The sequence below is a fragment of the Ranitomeya imitator genome, chromosome 5 (genome assembly GCF_032444005.1).
Source record: "Ranitomeya imitator isolate aRanImi1 chromosome 5, aRanImi1.pri, whole genome shotgun sequence".
NCBI lineage: Eukaryota > Metazoa > Chordata > Amphibia > Anura > Dendrobatidae > Ranitomeya > Ranitomeya imitator.
The window spans coordinates 401,012,717-401,029,743 of NC_091286.1; the positions used below are offsets into that span (position 1 = coordinate 401,012,717).

At 45.3% G+C, this 17,027-nt stretch overlaps 1 protein-coding gene across 4 annotated transcripts in view; it reads right to left on the reverse strand.

Moving 5' to 3' along the window:
• Positions 1 to 14,914, reverse strand: part of LOC138637993 (major facilitator superfamily domain-containing protein 8-like) — a 184,133-nt gene extending 169,219 nt beyond the window's left edge. For 2 of the 4 annotated variants that reach the window (XM_069726932.1, XM_069726931.1), the window contains exon 1: positions 14,655 to 14,855. Coding sequence is in view for 2 of the 4 variants with exons in the window: in XM_069726934.1 (XP_069583035.1) it covers positions 14,655 to 14,682 (28 nt within the window). In the remaining 2 variants the exon portion in view is untranslated. Of the gene's footprint in view, positions 1 to 14,654 lie in introns of all 4 variants that reach the window. The other 2 variants (XM_069726934.1, XM_069726935.1) reach the window with 2 other exon arrangements.
• Positions 14,915 to 17,027: the final 2,113 nt, after the last annotated feature.

Sequence of the window (17,027 nt, forward strand, 5' to 3'; positions counted from 1 at the left end):
CCGCCATCTTCCAAAATGGCGGGCGCATGCGCAGTGCGCCCGCCGAATCTGCCGGCCGGCAGATTCGTTCCAAAGTGCATTTTGATCACTGAGATATAATCTATCTCAGTGATCAAAATAAAAAAAATAATAAATGACCCCCCCCCCTTTGTCACCCCCATAGGTAGGGACAATAAAAAAATAAAGAAATTTTTTTTTTCCCACTAATGTTAGAATAGGGTTAGGGTTAGGGGTAGGGTTAGGGTTAGGGGTAGGGTTAGGGTTAGGGGTAGGGTTAGGGCTAGGGTTAGGGTTAGGGCTAGGGGTAGGGTTAGGGCTAGGGGTAGGGGTAGGGGTAGGGGTAGGGGTAGGGTTAGGGGTAGGGTTAGGGTTAGGGCTAGGGTTAGGGTTTCGGTATGTGCACACGTATTCTGGTCCTCTGCGGATTTTTCCGCTGCGGATTTGATAAATCCGCAGTGCTAAACCGCTGCGGATTTATGGCGGATTTACCGCGGTTTTTCTGCGCATTTCACTGCGGTTTTACAACTGCGATTTTCTATTTGAGCAGTTGTAAAACCGCTGCGGAATCCGCACAAAGAAGTGACATGCTGCGGAATGTAAACCGCTGCGTTTCCGTGCAGTTTTTCCGCAGCATGGGGACAGCGATTTTTGTTTCCCGTAGGTTTACATTGAACTGTAAACTCATGGGAAACTGCTGCGGATCCGCAGCGTTTTCCGCAGCGTGTGCACATACCTTTAGAATTAGGCTATGTGCACACGGTGCGGATTTGGCTGCGGATTCGCAGCAGTGTTCCATCAGGTTTACAGTACCATGTAAACATATGGAAACCAAATCCGCTGTGCCCATGGTGCAGAAAATACCACGCGGAAACGCTGCGTTGTATTTTCCGCAGCATGTCAATTCTTTGTGCGGATTCCGCAGCGTTTTACACCTGTTCCTCAATAGGAATCCGCAGGTGAAATCCGCACAAAAAACACTGGAAATCCGCGGAAAATCCGCAGGTAAAACGCAGTGCCTTTTACCCGCGGATTTTTCAAAAATGGTGCGAAAATATCTCACACGAATCCGCAACGTGGGCACATAGCCTTAGGGTTAGGGTTGGAATTAGTGTTGTGGTTATGGTTAGGGGTGTGTTGGGGTTAGGGTTGTGGTTAGGGGTGTGTTGCGGTTAGGGTTGTGATTAGGGTTATGGCTACAGTTGGGATTAGGGTTAGGGGTGTGTTGGGGTTAGTGTTGGAGGTAGAATTGAGGGGTTACCACTGTTTAGGCACATCAGGGGTCTCCAAACGCAACATGGCGCCACCATTGATTCCAGCCAATCTCGTATTCAAAAAGTCAAATGGTGCTCCCTCACTTCCGAGCCCTGACGTGTGCCCAAACAGTGGTTTACCCCCACATATGGGGTACCAGCATACTCAGGACAAACTGCGCAACAATTACTGGGGTCCAATTTCTCCTGTTACCCTTGTGAATCAAAAAAAATGCTTGCTAAAACATAATTTTTGAGGAAAGAAAAATGATTTTTTATTTTCACGGCTCTGCGTTGTAAACGTCTGTGAAGCACTTGGGGGTTCAAAGTGCTCACCACATATCTAGATAAGTTCCTTGGAGGGTCTAATTTCTAAAATGGGGTCACTTGTGGGGGTTTCTACTGTTTAGGCACACCAGGGGCTCTGCAAACGCAACGTGACACCCGCAGACCATTCCATCAAAGTCTGCATTTCAAAAGTCACTACTTCCCTTCTGAGCCCCGACGTGTGCCCAAACAGTGGTTTACCCCCACTCATGGGGTATCAGCGTACTCAGGAGAAACTGGACAACAACTTTTGGGGTCCAATTTCTCCTGTAACCCTTGGGAAAATAAAAAATTCTGGGCTAAATAATTATTTTTGAGGAAAGAAAATGTATTTATTATTTTCACGGCTCTGCAATATAAACTTCTATGAAGCACTTGGGGGTTCAAAGTGCTCACCACACATCTAGATAAGTTCCTTTCGGGGTCTAGTTTCCAAAATGGGGTCACTTGTGGGGGGTTTCTACTGTTTAGGCACATCAGGGGCTCTGCAAACGCAACGTGACGCCCGCAGAGCATTCCATCAAAGTCTGCATTTCAAAACGTCACTACTTCAATTCCAAGCCCCGGCATGTGCCCAAACAGTAGTTTACCCCCACATATGGGGTATCACCATACTCAGGAGAAACTGGACAACAAATATTGGGGTCAAATTTCTCCTGTTACCCTTGGGAAAATTAAAAAATTCTGGGCTAAATAATTATTTTTGAGGAAAGAAAACGTATTTATTATTTTCACGGCTCTGCATTATAAACTTCTATGAAGCGCTTGGGGGTTCAAAGTGCTCACCACACATCTAGATAAGTTCCTTTCGGGGTCTAGTTTCCAAAATGCGGTCACTTGTGGGGGGTTTCTACTGGTAAGCCACATCAGGGGCTCTGCAAACGCAACGTGACGCCCACAGAGCATTCCATCAAAGTCTGCATTTCAAAACGTCACTACTTCACTTCCGAGCCTCGGCATGTGCCCAAACAGTGGTTTACCCCCACATATGGGGTATCAGCGTACTCAGGAGAAACTGGACAACAACTTTTGGGGTCCAGTTTCTTCTGTAACCCTTGGGAAAATAAAAAATTCTGGGCTAAATAATTATTTTTGAGGAAAGAAAACGTATTTATTATTTTCACGGCTCTGCATTATAAACTTCTATGAAGCACTTGGGGGTTCAAAGTGCTCACCACACATCTAGATAAGTTCCTTTGGGGGTCTAGTTTCCAAAATGGGGTCACTTGTGGGGGGTTTCTACTGTTAAGCCACATCAGGGGCTCTGCAAACGCAACGTGACGCCCACAGAGCATTCCATCAAAGTCTGCATTTCAAAACGTCACTACTTCACTTCCGAGCCCCGGCATGTGCCCAAACAGTGATTTATCCCCACATATGGGGTATCAGCGTACTCAGGAGAAACTGGACAACAACTTTTGGGGTCAAATTTCTCCTGTTACCCTTGGGAAAATAAAAAATTGCAGGCTAAAAGATCATTTTTGAGAAAATAATTTTTTTTTTTTTTTTTCATGGCTCTGCGTTATAAACTTCTGTGAAGCACTTGGGGGTTCAAAGTCCTCACCACACATCTAGATTAGTTCCTTTGGGGGTCTAGTTTCCAAAATGGTGTCATTTCTGGGGGATCTCCAATGTTTAGGCACACAGGGGCTCTCCAAACGTGACATGGTGTCCGCTAATGATTGGAGCTAATTTTCCATTTAAAAAGCCAAATGGCGTGCCATCCCTTCCGAGCCCTGCCGTGCGCCCAAACAGTGGTTTACCCCCACATATTGGGTATCTGCGTACTCAGGACAAACAGGACAACAATATTTGGGGTCCAATTTCTCCTATTATCCTTGGCAAAATAGGAAATTCCAGGCTAAAAAATCATTTTTGAGGAAAGAAAAATAATTTTTTATTTTCATGGCTCTGCGTTATAAACTTCTGTGAAGCACCTGGGGGTTTAAAGTGCTCAATATGCATCTAGATAAGTTCCTTGGGGGGTCTAGTTTCCAAAATGGGGTCACTTGTGGGGGAGCTCCAATGTTTACGCACACAGGGGCTCTCCAAACGCGACATGGTGTCCGCTAACAATTGGAGCTAATATTCCATTCAAAAAGTCAAATGGCGCGCCTTCCCTTCCGAGCCCTGCCGAGTGCCCAAACAGTGGTTTACCCCCACATATGAGGTATCGACGTACTCGGGAGAAATTGCCCAACAAATTTTATGATCCATTTTACCCTACTGCCCATGTGAAAATGAAAAAATTGAGGCGAAAAGAATTTTTTTGTGAAAAAAAAAGTACTTTTTCATTTTTACAGATCAATTTGTGAAGCACCTGAGGGTTTAAAGTGCTCACTAGGCATCTAAATAAGTTCCTTGGGGGGTCTAGTTTCCAAAATGGGGTCACTTGTGGGGGAGCGCCAATGTTTAGGCACACAGGAGCTCTCCAAACGCGACATGGTGTCCGCTAACGATGGAAATAATTTTTCATTCAAAAAGTCAAATGGCGCTCCTTCCCTTCCGAGCCTTACCATGTGCCCAAACAGTGGTTTACCCCCACATGTGAGGTATTGGTGTACTCAGGAGAAATTGCCCAACACATTTTAGGATCCATTTTATCCTGTTGCCCATGTGAAAATGAAAAAATTGAGGCTAAAAGAATTTTTTTGTGAAAAAAAAGTACTTTTTCATTTTTACGGATTAATTTGTGAAGCACCTGGGGGTTCAAAGTGCTCACTATGCATCTAGATAAGTTCCTTGGGGCGTCTAGTTTCCAAAATGGGGTCACTTGTGGGGGAGCTCCAATTTTTAGGCACACGGGGGCTCTCCAAACGTGACATGGTGTCCGCTAAAGAGTGGAGCCAATTTTTGATTCAAAAAGTCAAATGGCGCTCCTTCCCTTCCAAGCCCTGCCGTGCGCCCAAACAGTGGTTTACCCCCACATATGAGATATCAGCGTACTCAGGACAAATTGGACAACAACTTTCGTGGTTCAGTTTCTCCTTTTACCATTGGGAAAATAAAAAAATTGTTGCTAAAAGATAATTTTTGTGACTAAAAAGTTAAATGTTCATTTTTTCCTTCCATGTTGCTTCTGCTGCTGTGAAGCACCTGAAGGGTTAATAAACTTCTTGAACGTGGTTTTGAGTACCTTGAGGGGTGCAGTTTTTAGAAATGTGTCACTTTTGGGTATTTTCAGCCATATAGACCCCTCAAACTGACTTCAAATGTGAGGTGGTCCCTAAAAAAAATGGTTTTGTAAATTTCGTTGTAAAAATGACAAATCGCTGGTCAAATTTTAACCCTTATAACTTCCTAACAAAAAAAAATTTTGTTTCCAAAATTGTGCTGATGTAAAGTAAACATGTGGGAAATGTTATTTATTAACTATTTTGTGTCACATATCTCTCTGGTTTAACAGAATAAAAATTCAAAATGTGAAAATTGCGAAATTTTCAAAATTTTCGCCAAATTTCCGTTTTTATCACAAATAAACGCAGAATTTATTGACCTAAATTTACCACTAACATGAAGCCCAATATGTCACGAAAAAACAATCTCAGAACCGCTAGGATCCGTTGAAGCGTTCCTGAGTTATTACCTCATAAAGGGACACTGGTCAGAATTGCAAAAAACGTCTTTAAGGTCAAAATAGGCTGGGTCATGAAGGGGTTAATAGACTGGAGAGGATCCATGGTTATTGCCCCCCTCCCCCCCCCCCCCCGGCTAAAAACATCTGCCCCCAGCCACCCCAGAAAAGGCACATCTGGGGTGTCCTCAGCTTTTCTGAATATTTTCCCACGCTCAAGTTCATATGAGGACATCCAGCAGATGGCGCATCACCGCGACTGAAGGTCATTGACCTACATTCCATTCATAATAATAATAATCTTTATATAGCGCTACGCTTTACAGTTTTGCACACATCATCACTGTCCCTGATGGGGCTCACAATCTAGAATCCCTATCAGTATGTCTTTGTAATGTGGGAGTGCCCGGAGGAAACCCACGCAACACTCTTTGCAGATGTTGTCCTGGGTGGGATTAGAACCCAGGACTCCAGCGCTGCAAGGCTGCTGTGCTAACCACTGCGCCACCGTGCTGCCCATTCCCTGCTCATTGCTCATTCCCTGGGGTTTTACAGGCAAGAGCACAGCTGCATTAGCAGAGCTTCTGCTTGTAAAATTAGTTAACCCCTTCAGATGGATTTACATCGTTGGACATGACGGAAGGTATGGGATATTGTTGTTTTTTTATTTTACCTTTTTTACAGAACGAGGTGGATTACCAGGATAATAAAATATTACAAAAACCTGTGTCTTTATTTAATCAACCCCTTGGTGACAGAGCCAATTTGGTACTTAATGACCGAGCCAATTTTTACAATTCTGACCACTGTCACTTTATGAGGTCATAACTCTGGAACGCTTAAACGGATACCGCTGATTCTGAGATTGTCACGAAAAAACATATTGTACTTCATGTTAGTGGTAACATTTCTTCGATATTACTCGCGATTATTTATGAAAAAAATGGAAATATGGCGAAAATTTTTAAAATTTTGCAATTTTCAAACTTTGTATTTTTATGCCCTTAAATCAGAGAGATATGTCACAAAAAATAGTTAATAAATAACATTTCCCACATGTCTACTTTACATCAGCACAATTTTGGAAACAAAATTTTTTTTTGTTAGGGAGTTATAAGGGTTAAAAGTTGACCAGCAATTTCTCATTTTTACAACACCATTTTTTTTTTAGGGACCACATCACATTTGAAGTCATTTTGAGGGGTCTATATGATAGAAAATAACCAAGTGTGACACCATTCTAAAAACTACACCCCTCAAGGTTCTCAAAACCACATTCAAGAAGTTTATTAACGCTTTACGTGCTTCACAGGAACTGAAACAATGTGGAAGGAAAAAATGAACATTTAACTTTTTTTTGCAAACATCTTAATTCAGAACCATTTTTTTTATTTTCACATGTGTAAAAACAGAAATGTAACCATAAATTTTGTTATGCAATTTCTCCTGAATACGCCAATACCCCATATGTGGGGGTAAACCACTGTTTGGGCGCATAGCAGAGCTTGGAAGTGAAGGAGCGCCGTTTGACTTTTTCAATGCAGAATTGGCTGGAATTGAGATCGGACGCCATGTCACGTTTAGAGAGCCCCTGATGTGCCTAAACAGTGGAAACCCCCCACAAGTGACACCATTTTGGAAACTAGACCCCTTAAGGAACTTATCTAGATGTGTGGTGAGCACTTTGAACCCCCAAGTGCTTCACGGAAGTTTATAACGTAGAGCCGTGAAAACAAAAAAATCGCATTTGTTTACACAAAAATGATCTTTTCGCCCACAAATTCTTATTTTCACAAGGGTAACAGGAGAAATTAGACCACAAAAGTTGTTGTGCAATTTCTCCTGAATACGTCGATACCCGATATGTGAGGGTAAACCACTGTTTGGGCGCACCGCAGAGCTTGGAAGAGAAGGAGTGCCGTTTTACTTTTTCAATGTAGAATTGTCTGGAATTGAGATCGGACGCCATTTTGCGTTTGCAGAGCCCCTGGTGTGCCTGAACAGTGGAAACCCCCCACAAGTGACACCATTTTGGAAACTAGACCCCCCATGGAACTTATCTAGATGTGTGGTGAGAACTTTGAATGCCCAAGTGCTTCACAGAAGTTTAGAATGCAGAGTCGTGAAAATAAAAAATATTTTTTTTCCACAAAAAAGATTTTGTAGCCCCCATGTTTTTATTTTCACAAGGGTAACAGGAGAAATTGGACCCCAGAAGTTGTTGTCCAATTTATCCTGAGTACGCTGATGCCCCATATGTGGGGGTAACCCACTGTTTGGGTGCACGGCAGAGCTCAGAAGGGAGGGAGCACCATTTCACTTTTTGAGCGCAAAATTGGCTGTCGTGTTTGGAGACCCCCTGTTGTACCTTAACAGTGGAAACCCCCCAATTCTAGCTCCAACCCTAACCCCAACACACCCCTAACCCTAATCCTAATCACTAACCCTAACGATAATCACAACCCTTACCCCAAAACAACCCTAATGCCAACCCTAACCATAACCCTAATCAAAACCCTAAATCCAACACACCCCTAATCCTAATCTCAACCCTAACCTCAAACCTTACCCTAATCCCAATACACCCCTAATCACAACCCTAACCTTAACCCTAATCCCAAGCGTAACCCTAATGCCAACCCTAACCCTAATCCAAACCCTAATCCCAACTCTAACCCTAACTTTAGCCCCAACCCTAGCCCTAACTTTAGCCCCAACCCTAGCCCTAAGGCTACTTTCACACTTGCGTCGTTTGGCATCCGTCGCAATCCGTCGTTTTGGACAAGAAACGGATCCTGCAAATGTGCCCGCAGGATGCGTTTTTTGCCCATAGACTTGTATTGCCGACGGATCGTGACGGATGGCCACACGTCACGTCCGTCGTGCACTGGATCAGTGTTTTGGCGGACCGTCAGCACAAAAAAAGTTCAATGTAACGTTTGTTTGTACGTCGCATCCGCCATTTCTGACCGCACATGCGTGGCCGTAACTCCGCCCCTCCTCCCCAGGACATAGATTGGGCAGCGGATGCGTTGAAAAACTACATCCGCTGCCCACGTTGTGCACAATTTTCACAACGTGCGTCGGTATGTCGGGCCGATGCATTGCGACGGCCCCGTACCGTCGTAAGCGTGAAAGAAGCCTAACCCTAAATTTAGCCCCAACCCTAAATTTAGCCCTAACCCTAGCCCTAACCCTAATTTTAGCCCCAACTGCTCTTCTCCTGCCGGCCGGCAGATGAAGACAGATGGCGGGCGCACTGCGCATGCGCCCGCCAATTTCTTTTCCCCGGCGGCCAGGAGGAGCAGCAGGAGGACCCAGGGACACCGGTGAGTATGATAGGGTCCCCGAATCCCCCTATTTCTCTGTCCTCTGATGTGCGCTCACATCAGAGGACAGAGAATTACACTTTGCTTTTTTTTTTTTTTTGGCGGTCGCCGGTAAACAGTTAATTACCGGCGATCGCAAAACAGGGGTCGGTAAAAACCGACCCCGATCATGCTCTTTGGGGTCTCGGCTACCCCCGGTAGCCGAGACCCCAAAGATTCTCCCGGGGCCGGCGGGCGCACTGCGCATGCGCCCGCCATTTTGAAGATGGCGGCGCCCACCGGGAGCCACGAGGAGCACCGGGGGAGATAGGTGAGTATTGGGGGGCGATCGGGGACCCCTTTTCTCTGTCCTCTGATGTGCGATCACATCGGAGGACAGAGAAATTAAAAAGAAATCGCGTTTTTTTTTTTTTTTTTTTTTGCGATCGCCGGTAAACGGTTAATTACCGGCGATCGCAAATGCGGGGTCGGTACAAAACCCCCCGAATCATGTTCTCTGGGGTCTCGGCTACCCCCGGCAGCCGAGACCCCGGAGAAAATCTGACTCTGGGGGGCGCTATTTACTTTTTCCACAGCGCTGTTAATTAACAGCGCTGTGGTTTAAGTACCCTTAGCGGCCGCCGTTAAAAGGCGTATCGGCGGTCGCTAAGGGGTTAAAATACTTTGCAATAATGTGTGTGTGTGTGTTTTTTAACCATTTCATACAATTGGATTAATAATGGATAGGTGTCATAATTGACGTCTCTCCATTATTAACCTGGCTTAATGTCACCTTAAAATAGCAAGGTGACATTAGCCCCTTATTACCCCATATCCCAGGGCTACACGGGAGTGGGAAGAGAGTGGTCAAGTGCCAGAATAGGCGCATCTTCCAGATGTGCCTTTTCTGAGGTGGCTGGGGGAAGATGTTTTTTTCCGCGATTTAACCCTTAACTATAATAACTAGAGCGCCAAAAATTTGCACATACACACTACTAACAACAGTAGTGTGGAATATGCAAAAAAAAGGGGATATGAGATGGTTTACTGTATGTAAACCATCTCATATATTCACAAACGGTTGCTCAATAAAGTACTACATACATCCCTCCCATATGAAGGGTAAAGTACCAACTACCAATATATCCCTTACATGCAGTGTGACCAAAGGAATAAAATGATCTCCACTATGGTACTCATAAAATAATTTTATTTAGATCAAATATAAAACATGTAAAAATACAATTTACTACATGCAAAGAAGGTGCAAAATCCACAATGAGGGCCTATGCTGCCATAGGCATACTCAAAACAACCAGGATAGGCACTAGCACATATAAACACAATTGACTACCAATGAGAACAGCCTAAGTATGTGTGAAAGTCACCATTACTAAGAGCTATAGAGGCAATGCAATAATGCATATAATAATGAAAAGTCTCCAAAGTGGGAAAAGCCAGCAGCCATCTAGCTCAAGACAATGGCGACTGTGGACCTAAATGGCACACATATAGTGGGTAATGTGGACAAAGATAAAATACCTTGCTGTGCGTCCTGTGTGAGTGCCCCGCGTCCCTCTGCCCCTAGGGCATTATTGCATTGCCTCTATAGCTCTTAGTAATGGTGACTTTCACACACACTTAGGCTGTTCTCATTGGTAGTCAATTGTGTTTATATGTGCTAGTGCCTATCCTGGTTGTTTTGAGTATGCCTATGGCAGCATAGTCCCTCTTTGTGGATTTTGCACCTTCTTTGCATGTAGTAAATTGTATTTTTACATGTTTTATATTTGATCTAAATAAAATTGTTATTTTATATGAGTACCATAGTGGAGATCATTTTATTCCTTTGGTCACACTGCATGTGAGGGATGTAAACCATCTCATATCATGTCGGGTTTGTTAAGGAGATAGCCAAAGCCGGCAATTGAATTACCGGCTTTTAAGCTATCTAGCGCTGTATTAAAATATATATATCTATATATATAATTGTCTAAGGGTTTTTCCGTCTGTCTGTCTGTCTGTCCAGGAATTCCCGCGTCTCTGATTGGTCGAGGCCACCAGGCCTCGACCAATCAACGATGGGCACAGCGACGATGATGTCATAAAGGACGTAGACATCCCGCATCTCTGATTGGTCGAGGCCGCCAGGATGTCTACGTCCTTTATGGCACAGCGACGATGATGTCATAATGGTTGCCATGGCGACGATGATGTCATAAAGGTTGCCTCGACCAATCAGCAATGGGCACAGTCTGCCGCGAATTCTGGAATCATCATTGTCAATATACTACAGGGACATGCATATTCTAGAATGCGTTAGAATCGGGCCACAATCTAGTCTATATATATATATATATAATTGTCTAAGGGTTTTTCCGTCTGTCTGTCTGTCTTGGAAATCCCACGTCTCTGATTGGTCGAGGCCGCCAGGCCTAGATTGTGGCCCGATTCTAACGCATCGGGTATTCTAGAATATGCATGTCCCTGTAGTATATGGACAATGATGATTCCAGAATTCGCGGCAGACTGTGCCCGTTGCTGATTGGTCGAGGCAACCTTTATGACATCATCGTCGCCATGGCAACCATTATGACATCTACGTCGATACTGTGCCCGTCGCTGATTGGTCGAGGCGAATTCGCGGCAGACTGTGCCCGTCGCTGATTGGTCGAGGCCTGGCGGCCTCGACCAATCAGACGTGGGATTTCCAAGACAGACAGACAGACGGAAAAACCCTTAGACAATATATATATATATATATATATATATATATATATATATATATATATATATATATATATATATATATATATATATATACCCCTATTCTATGGTGTATATATCTACTCTAATCTAGCCTGTCAGTGTGATTTTACTGTACACTGCACTGAATTACCGGCTTTTCAAAGGAGACCCGTGCGTAAAAAAAAAAAATCGGACAGCAATATGGATGTCATACGGATGTTGAGATAAAAAAAAAAAAAAAAGAAAACGCATGACACTCGCATACGTTACATTCGTTTTTTCGGTCCGTAAATCGGACCGTTTTTTTTCTAGCAAGTGGAAAAAAGGCCTAAGGGAATATGCAGATGATCAGTAAACCCTGCGGGTTGGACGCTGTGTACTTGAGCAGCGTCCAGATGTTACAGCAGTGTTCCCCAACTCCAGTCCTCAAGAGCCACCAACAGGTCGTGTTTTCAGGATTTCCTTACACTGTGTTCCAAATTATTATGCAAATTGGATTTAAGTGTCATAAAGATTTAATTGTTTTGTTTTTCAAATAAACTTGTGGATGGTATTGTGTCTCAGGGCTCAATAGATAACTGAAATCAATCTTAAACACATGTGATAATTAATTTTCCAGGTGATTCTAATTAAAGGAAAACTCCTTAAAAATGATGTTCCACAATATTAAGCAGGCCAAAGTTTTCAAGCAATATGAGAAATTAAAAGGATCTCTCTGCTGCTGAAAAGCGTTAAATAGTGCAATGCCTTGGACAAGGTATGAAAAAATTAGGTACTTCACAAAAACTTTGTGATCATCATACTGTGAAGAGATTTGTGACTGAAACAGAGCACAGACAGAGTTCATGCAGATAAAGGCATAATGAGGAAGGTTTCTGCCAAATTGATTGGATTAAGAGAGCAGCTGCCAAAATACCATTGCAAAGCAGCAAACAGTTATTTGAAGCTGCTGGTGCCTCTGGAGTCCCTCGAACCGCAAGGTGTAGGATCCCTCACAGGCTTGCTGTGGTGCATAAATCTACTATTTGGCCACCTAAACAGTGTTCATGAGCAGAAATGGTTGCACTGGGCCCAGACATACATGAAGACTAATTTTCAAACAGTCTTGTCTACTGATGAGTGTCGAGCAACCCTGGATGGTCCAGATGGATGGAGTAGTGGATGGTTGGTGGATGGCCACCATGTCGCAACAAGGCTGCGATGTCAGCAAGGAGGTGGAGAAATCATGTTTTGGGCCGGACTCATGGGGAAACAGCTGGTGGGGCCCTTTAAGGTTCCTGAAGATGTGAAAATGACCTCTAAAGTAAATAGCATTTCTGACTGACAACTTTCTTCCATGGTCTAAAAAGCAGAAACGTGCCTTCAGGAGCAAAATCATCTTCATGCATGACAATGCACCATCTCATGCTGCAACGAATACCTCTGAGTCATTGGTTGCTATGGGCATAAAAGGAGATAAACTCATGGTGTGGCCACCATCTTTCCCTGACCTCGACCCTATAGAGAACCTTTGGAGTATCATCAAGCACAAGATCTATGAGGGTGGGAGACAGTTCACATCAAAACAGCAGCTCTGGGAGGCTATTCTGACTTCATGCAAAGACGTACAAGCAGAAACTCTCCAAAACTCAAGAATGCAAGAATTGTGAAGGTGATATCAAAGAAGGCTCCTATGTTAACATGTAACTTAGCCTGTTAGGAGGTTTTGGAGTTAAATAGCTTTTTTGTTCAGTGAATATGACCTAATGCTGCAAATTCGACAAATGAGCATTTTCAGTTCTTTAACATATCAAATGTTTACAAATTCTACTGTGCTTAATAATTTGGAACAGTGCATTTTGAGTTTTTATTCATTTTGGAGATTATACTGTTATCATTGGGAGGTTCAATAAAATTTGATGTATAATCTAGCGGGTGATGACTTTTATTAGACTGACTGTCATTTGCACCGACCATTTAGGAAAATCCGAGAAAAATGTCATCTGCATAATAATTTGGAACATAGTGTAGAATGGCTCAGGTGATGGAATTCTCACTTGGGCAATACTAAAGATACCTTCACACTGATCAACTTTCCAACGATCACGACCAGCGATATGACCTGGCCGTGATCGTTGGAAAGTCCTTGTGTGGTCGCTGGAGAGCTGTCACACAGACAGCTCTCCAGCGACCAACGATGCCGAATTCCCCGGGTAACCAGGGTAAACATCGGGTTACTAAGCGCAGGGCCGCGCTTACCGTAGTAACCCGATGTTTACCCTGGTTACCATTGTAAATGTAAAAAAAAACAACAAAAAACACTACATACTTACATTCTGGTGTCTGTCACGTCCCTCGCCATCAGCTTCCCGCACTGACTGTGAGCGCCGGCTGGCCGTAAAGCAGAGCACAGTGGTGACGTCACCGCTGTGCTTTACGGCCGGCGCTCACAGTCAGTGCGGGAAGCTGATGGCGAGGGACGTGATAGACACCGGAATGTGAGTATGTAGTGTTTTTTTTTTACATTTACAATGGTAACCAGGGTAAATATCGGGTTACTAAGCGCAGCCCTGCGCTTAGTAACCCGATATTTACCCTGGTTACCAGTGAACACATCGCTGGATCGGCGTTACACACGCCGATCCAGCGACAAAATAAAGTTCTGGACTTCTAGCTCCGACCAGCGATGTCACAGCAGGATCCAGATCGCTGCTGCGTGTCAAACACAACGAGATCGCTATCCAGGACGCTGCAACGTCACGGATCGCTATCGTTATCGTTCAAAAGTTGCTGAGTGTGACAGTACCTTTAGGAAATCCTGAAAATATGACCTGTTGGTGGCTCTTGAGGACCGAACTTGGGGAACACTGTGTTACAGCATAGTGGATGGGATTTCAAGAAAACCCATGCCCACTAAGCGTGCACAAACGCCCACAGAGACGGACATGCGGCGTCTCTATCCAGACCGCAGCATGTCAATTTCTCTTGTGGAGACGCCAGCCTCCGCAAGATAAATCTCACCCCTACAATGTATTGGATGTGGTGAATCTGCACGGTTCAGCGATCACATGCGGAGTCACCCGCGTTCATTAGATGGCAGCGCTTTGGACATAGCGGACATGTGCTGGGTACAAAGTGCTGCCAATTCCTGACTGTGGGCACATACCCTAATGTGTACATGTGAATGAGCATTGTAGAACGTGATGGCGTACGTGCGTGCTCGGATTAGCGTATAACATTGCCATGTAAACACTGTCCTGGTGCGTTTTCCACATCACTTGAGTGCACGACAGCAAGCTGTGGCCCAATAGTTAATCTTTAGCTCCGAATAGCCCCTTAGGTATAATCACAGCAGACACACATGGAGGAGAGCCACATTCCTAGAAGCCCGTCACTCTGCAGAGCAGCTCAATGCTCCAGGTGCTGAGCGGCACAATGCACCATGGCCACCAGTACACACACGCTTACTGTCAGACTCTGCCTCCTCCGTCTCCATGGAGTCTGTCAGGTGCTTCTGTACATGCACTCCGCAGCGGCAGCCATTATCCCTGACTCCACCACAGGCAGTGCCGGCATATAAAGCTGCGGTCACTCATGGCGCCGAGCCGCCGTTCTGCCTCCGCTCACTGCCGGCCACACTCCGTGCTTGCACCGCCTCACACTGACGCTACAGCCCCTGCTACCTCCGCACTTGCCCTCTTTCCCCAGAGTCCCAAGTCCCTGCCATTGGTTTTGAAGAAGGAAAGCTTTATTAGTCCCCGCGCTGAGACAATCCCCGTGCTGCAGCCGGTGCACTGGAGGCTGCAGGGAACAGCTAGGGCTCACTGCCGGTGTAATGGCGCAGCTCATGAGGAGAGATGTGGGCAGAGCTCTGACTGCTCTCCTTATTGAGGTGTATGGGTCAGTTTCCTGATGTAAATGCCCTGAAGAGCCCTACTGAACCCTACAGTTAGTAAATGCACAGAGGACTGGGAGATATTCTCAGGAACCTGGTTCCCCAGTCATGTCAGTAGTCCATGGCCACCAGATCAGAGCCATGCAACTTGCCCCCTACCAGCCGACTGCCGTCATCAACTTGCCCCCTACCAGCCGACCGCCGTCATGTGTCCGTCACACTGCAATGGTGACGTTGCGTCTGGCGGGGAAGCAGAAGTGGCACCGCGATGGCGGCTGGTAGGCGGCTGTAGGCCACCGACTATCAATGTGGCCGCTGTGGATCTTTTTGGTCATCGCTTCGCACCAGTCTTCTGCCCCTATTAGAATGGGACTCCTGAACCATTGCTTCCCCATCTTTTTGGTTTCATTCTCTAAGGGTATGTTTCCACGTTCAGGAAACGCTGCGTTTTTGACGCTGCGTAGAGCCGCAGCGTCAAACACGCAGCGTCCAGATGTTACAGCATAGTGGAGGGGATTTCATGAAATCCCGTCTCCACTATGCATTAAACGACACATGCGGCATACCCGCGGAAACAGACATATGGCGCGTCTTTTAAGAACGCAGCATGTCCTTACATTGCTGAAACAACACAGATGACCTGCCAGTGACCTCAGGTGCAGATTTGGTCAGGATTTTACCTGCATAAAATCCTGACCAAATCCTGGTGCAATCCTGAACGTGGACACATACACTCAGAGCCATAGCTCATCTTATTTTTCAGTGGATACCAACAAGCAAGGCCTTGTTTTTATGTTGGGCGAGTTGTAGATTTGAATGCCATAATTTGAAAATGGGTTAAAATGGTGGAAAAAAATGCAATTCCACCATTGTTTCTGGAGTTTTCTCTTAAGGCTAGGGTCACATTGCGTTAGTGCAACCCGTTTAGCGCTAGCGGGTTGCGCTAACGCAATGTTTTTAATGTGGCCGCGACCCCGGGAGCGGGGAACGGACCGCGACCCCGGGAGCGGGGAACGGACCGCGGGCGCGCCTCGGACGCTGCGAGCAGCGTCCGCGGCGCGCCAGGAAACACCGGCGCGTCGCTAGCGCGTGCCGAACATGGCACGCGCTAGTGCTGCGCGTTCCCATTGCTGTGAATGGGCGCGCTAACGGACGCGTTGCATGGCGTTAATTTCGCCGTGCAACGCTGTCCGTTAGCGCTTTCCCATTAACGCAATGGGAACCAAGCCTTACAACATTCAATGCGGTCACTTTAATTTGCAAGTCAGTATGCGACCGTCGTGCCAAGCTTGGGGATGATCCAATAACACTGCTGTCATACATGCCAGTCTCATTTTATCTTTGCGTTGGTTTAGATCCCATGGGTTGTCCTGGCCCCGACTCCTTCCAGATCCACCTACTTTGGCAGTGCCGCCCAAAACTAGCATGATGAAAACTAATTCTTGATTATTTTTTTTTAAGGGGGGGGGGCGTTAAATTTTTAAACAGTTTTTAAGCAACAGTTTTTTCAATCACGCTAGTGCAATAGAGCAGCATTATGTAGAGGCAGAGACCCTGATTCTGGCCACGTGTCACTTATTGGGCTACTTAGTGTAGTTTCAATATAATCACTGTTTTATCATCAAGAGATTATCACTAGAGCAGGGGTCCCCAACTCCAGTCCTCAAGGCCCACCAACATGTCATGTTTTCAGGATTTCCTTTGCATTGCACAGGTGATGCAATTATTACCTGGGCAAGACTAAGGAAATCCTGAAAACATGACATGTTGGTGGGCCTTGAGGACTGGAGTTGGGGACCCCTGCACTAGAGGACTAGTAAACCTACTGCCATGTAGTTCTCCATATTCATGAGCTCTGTATAACCCTGCACACACCCCTGATTGGCAGCTTTCTGTGTAAGGCTGTACATAGGCAGAAAGCTGCCAATTTTCTGCCATTCAGAGAA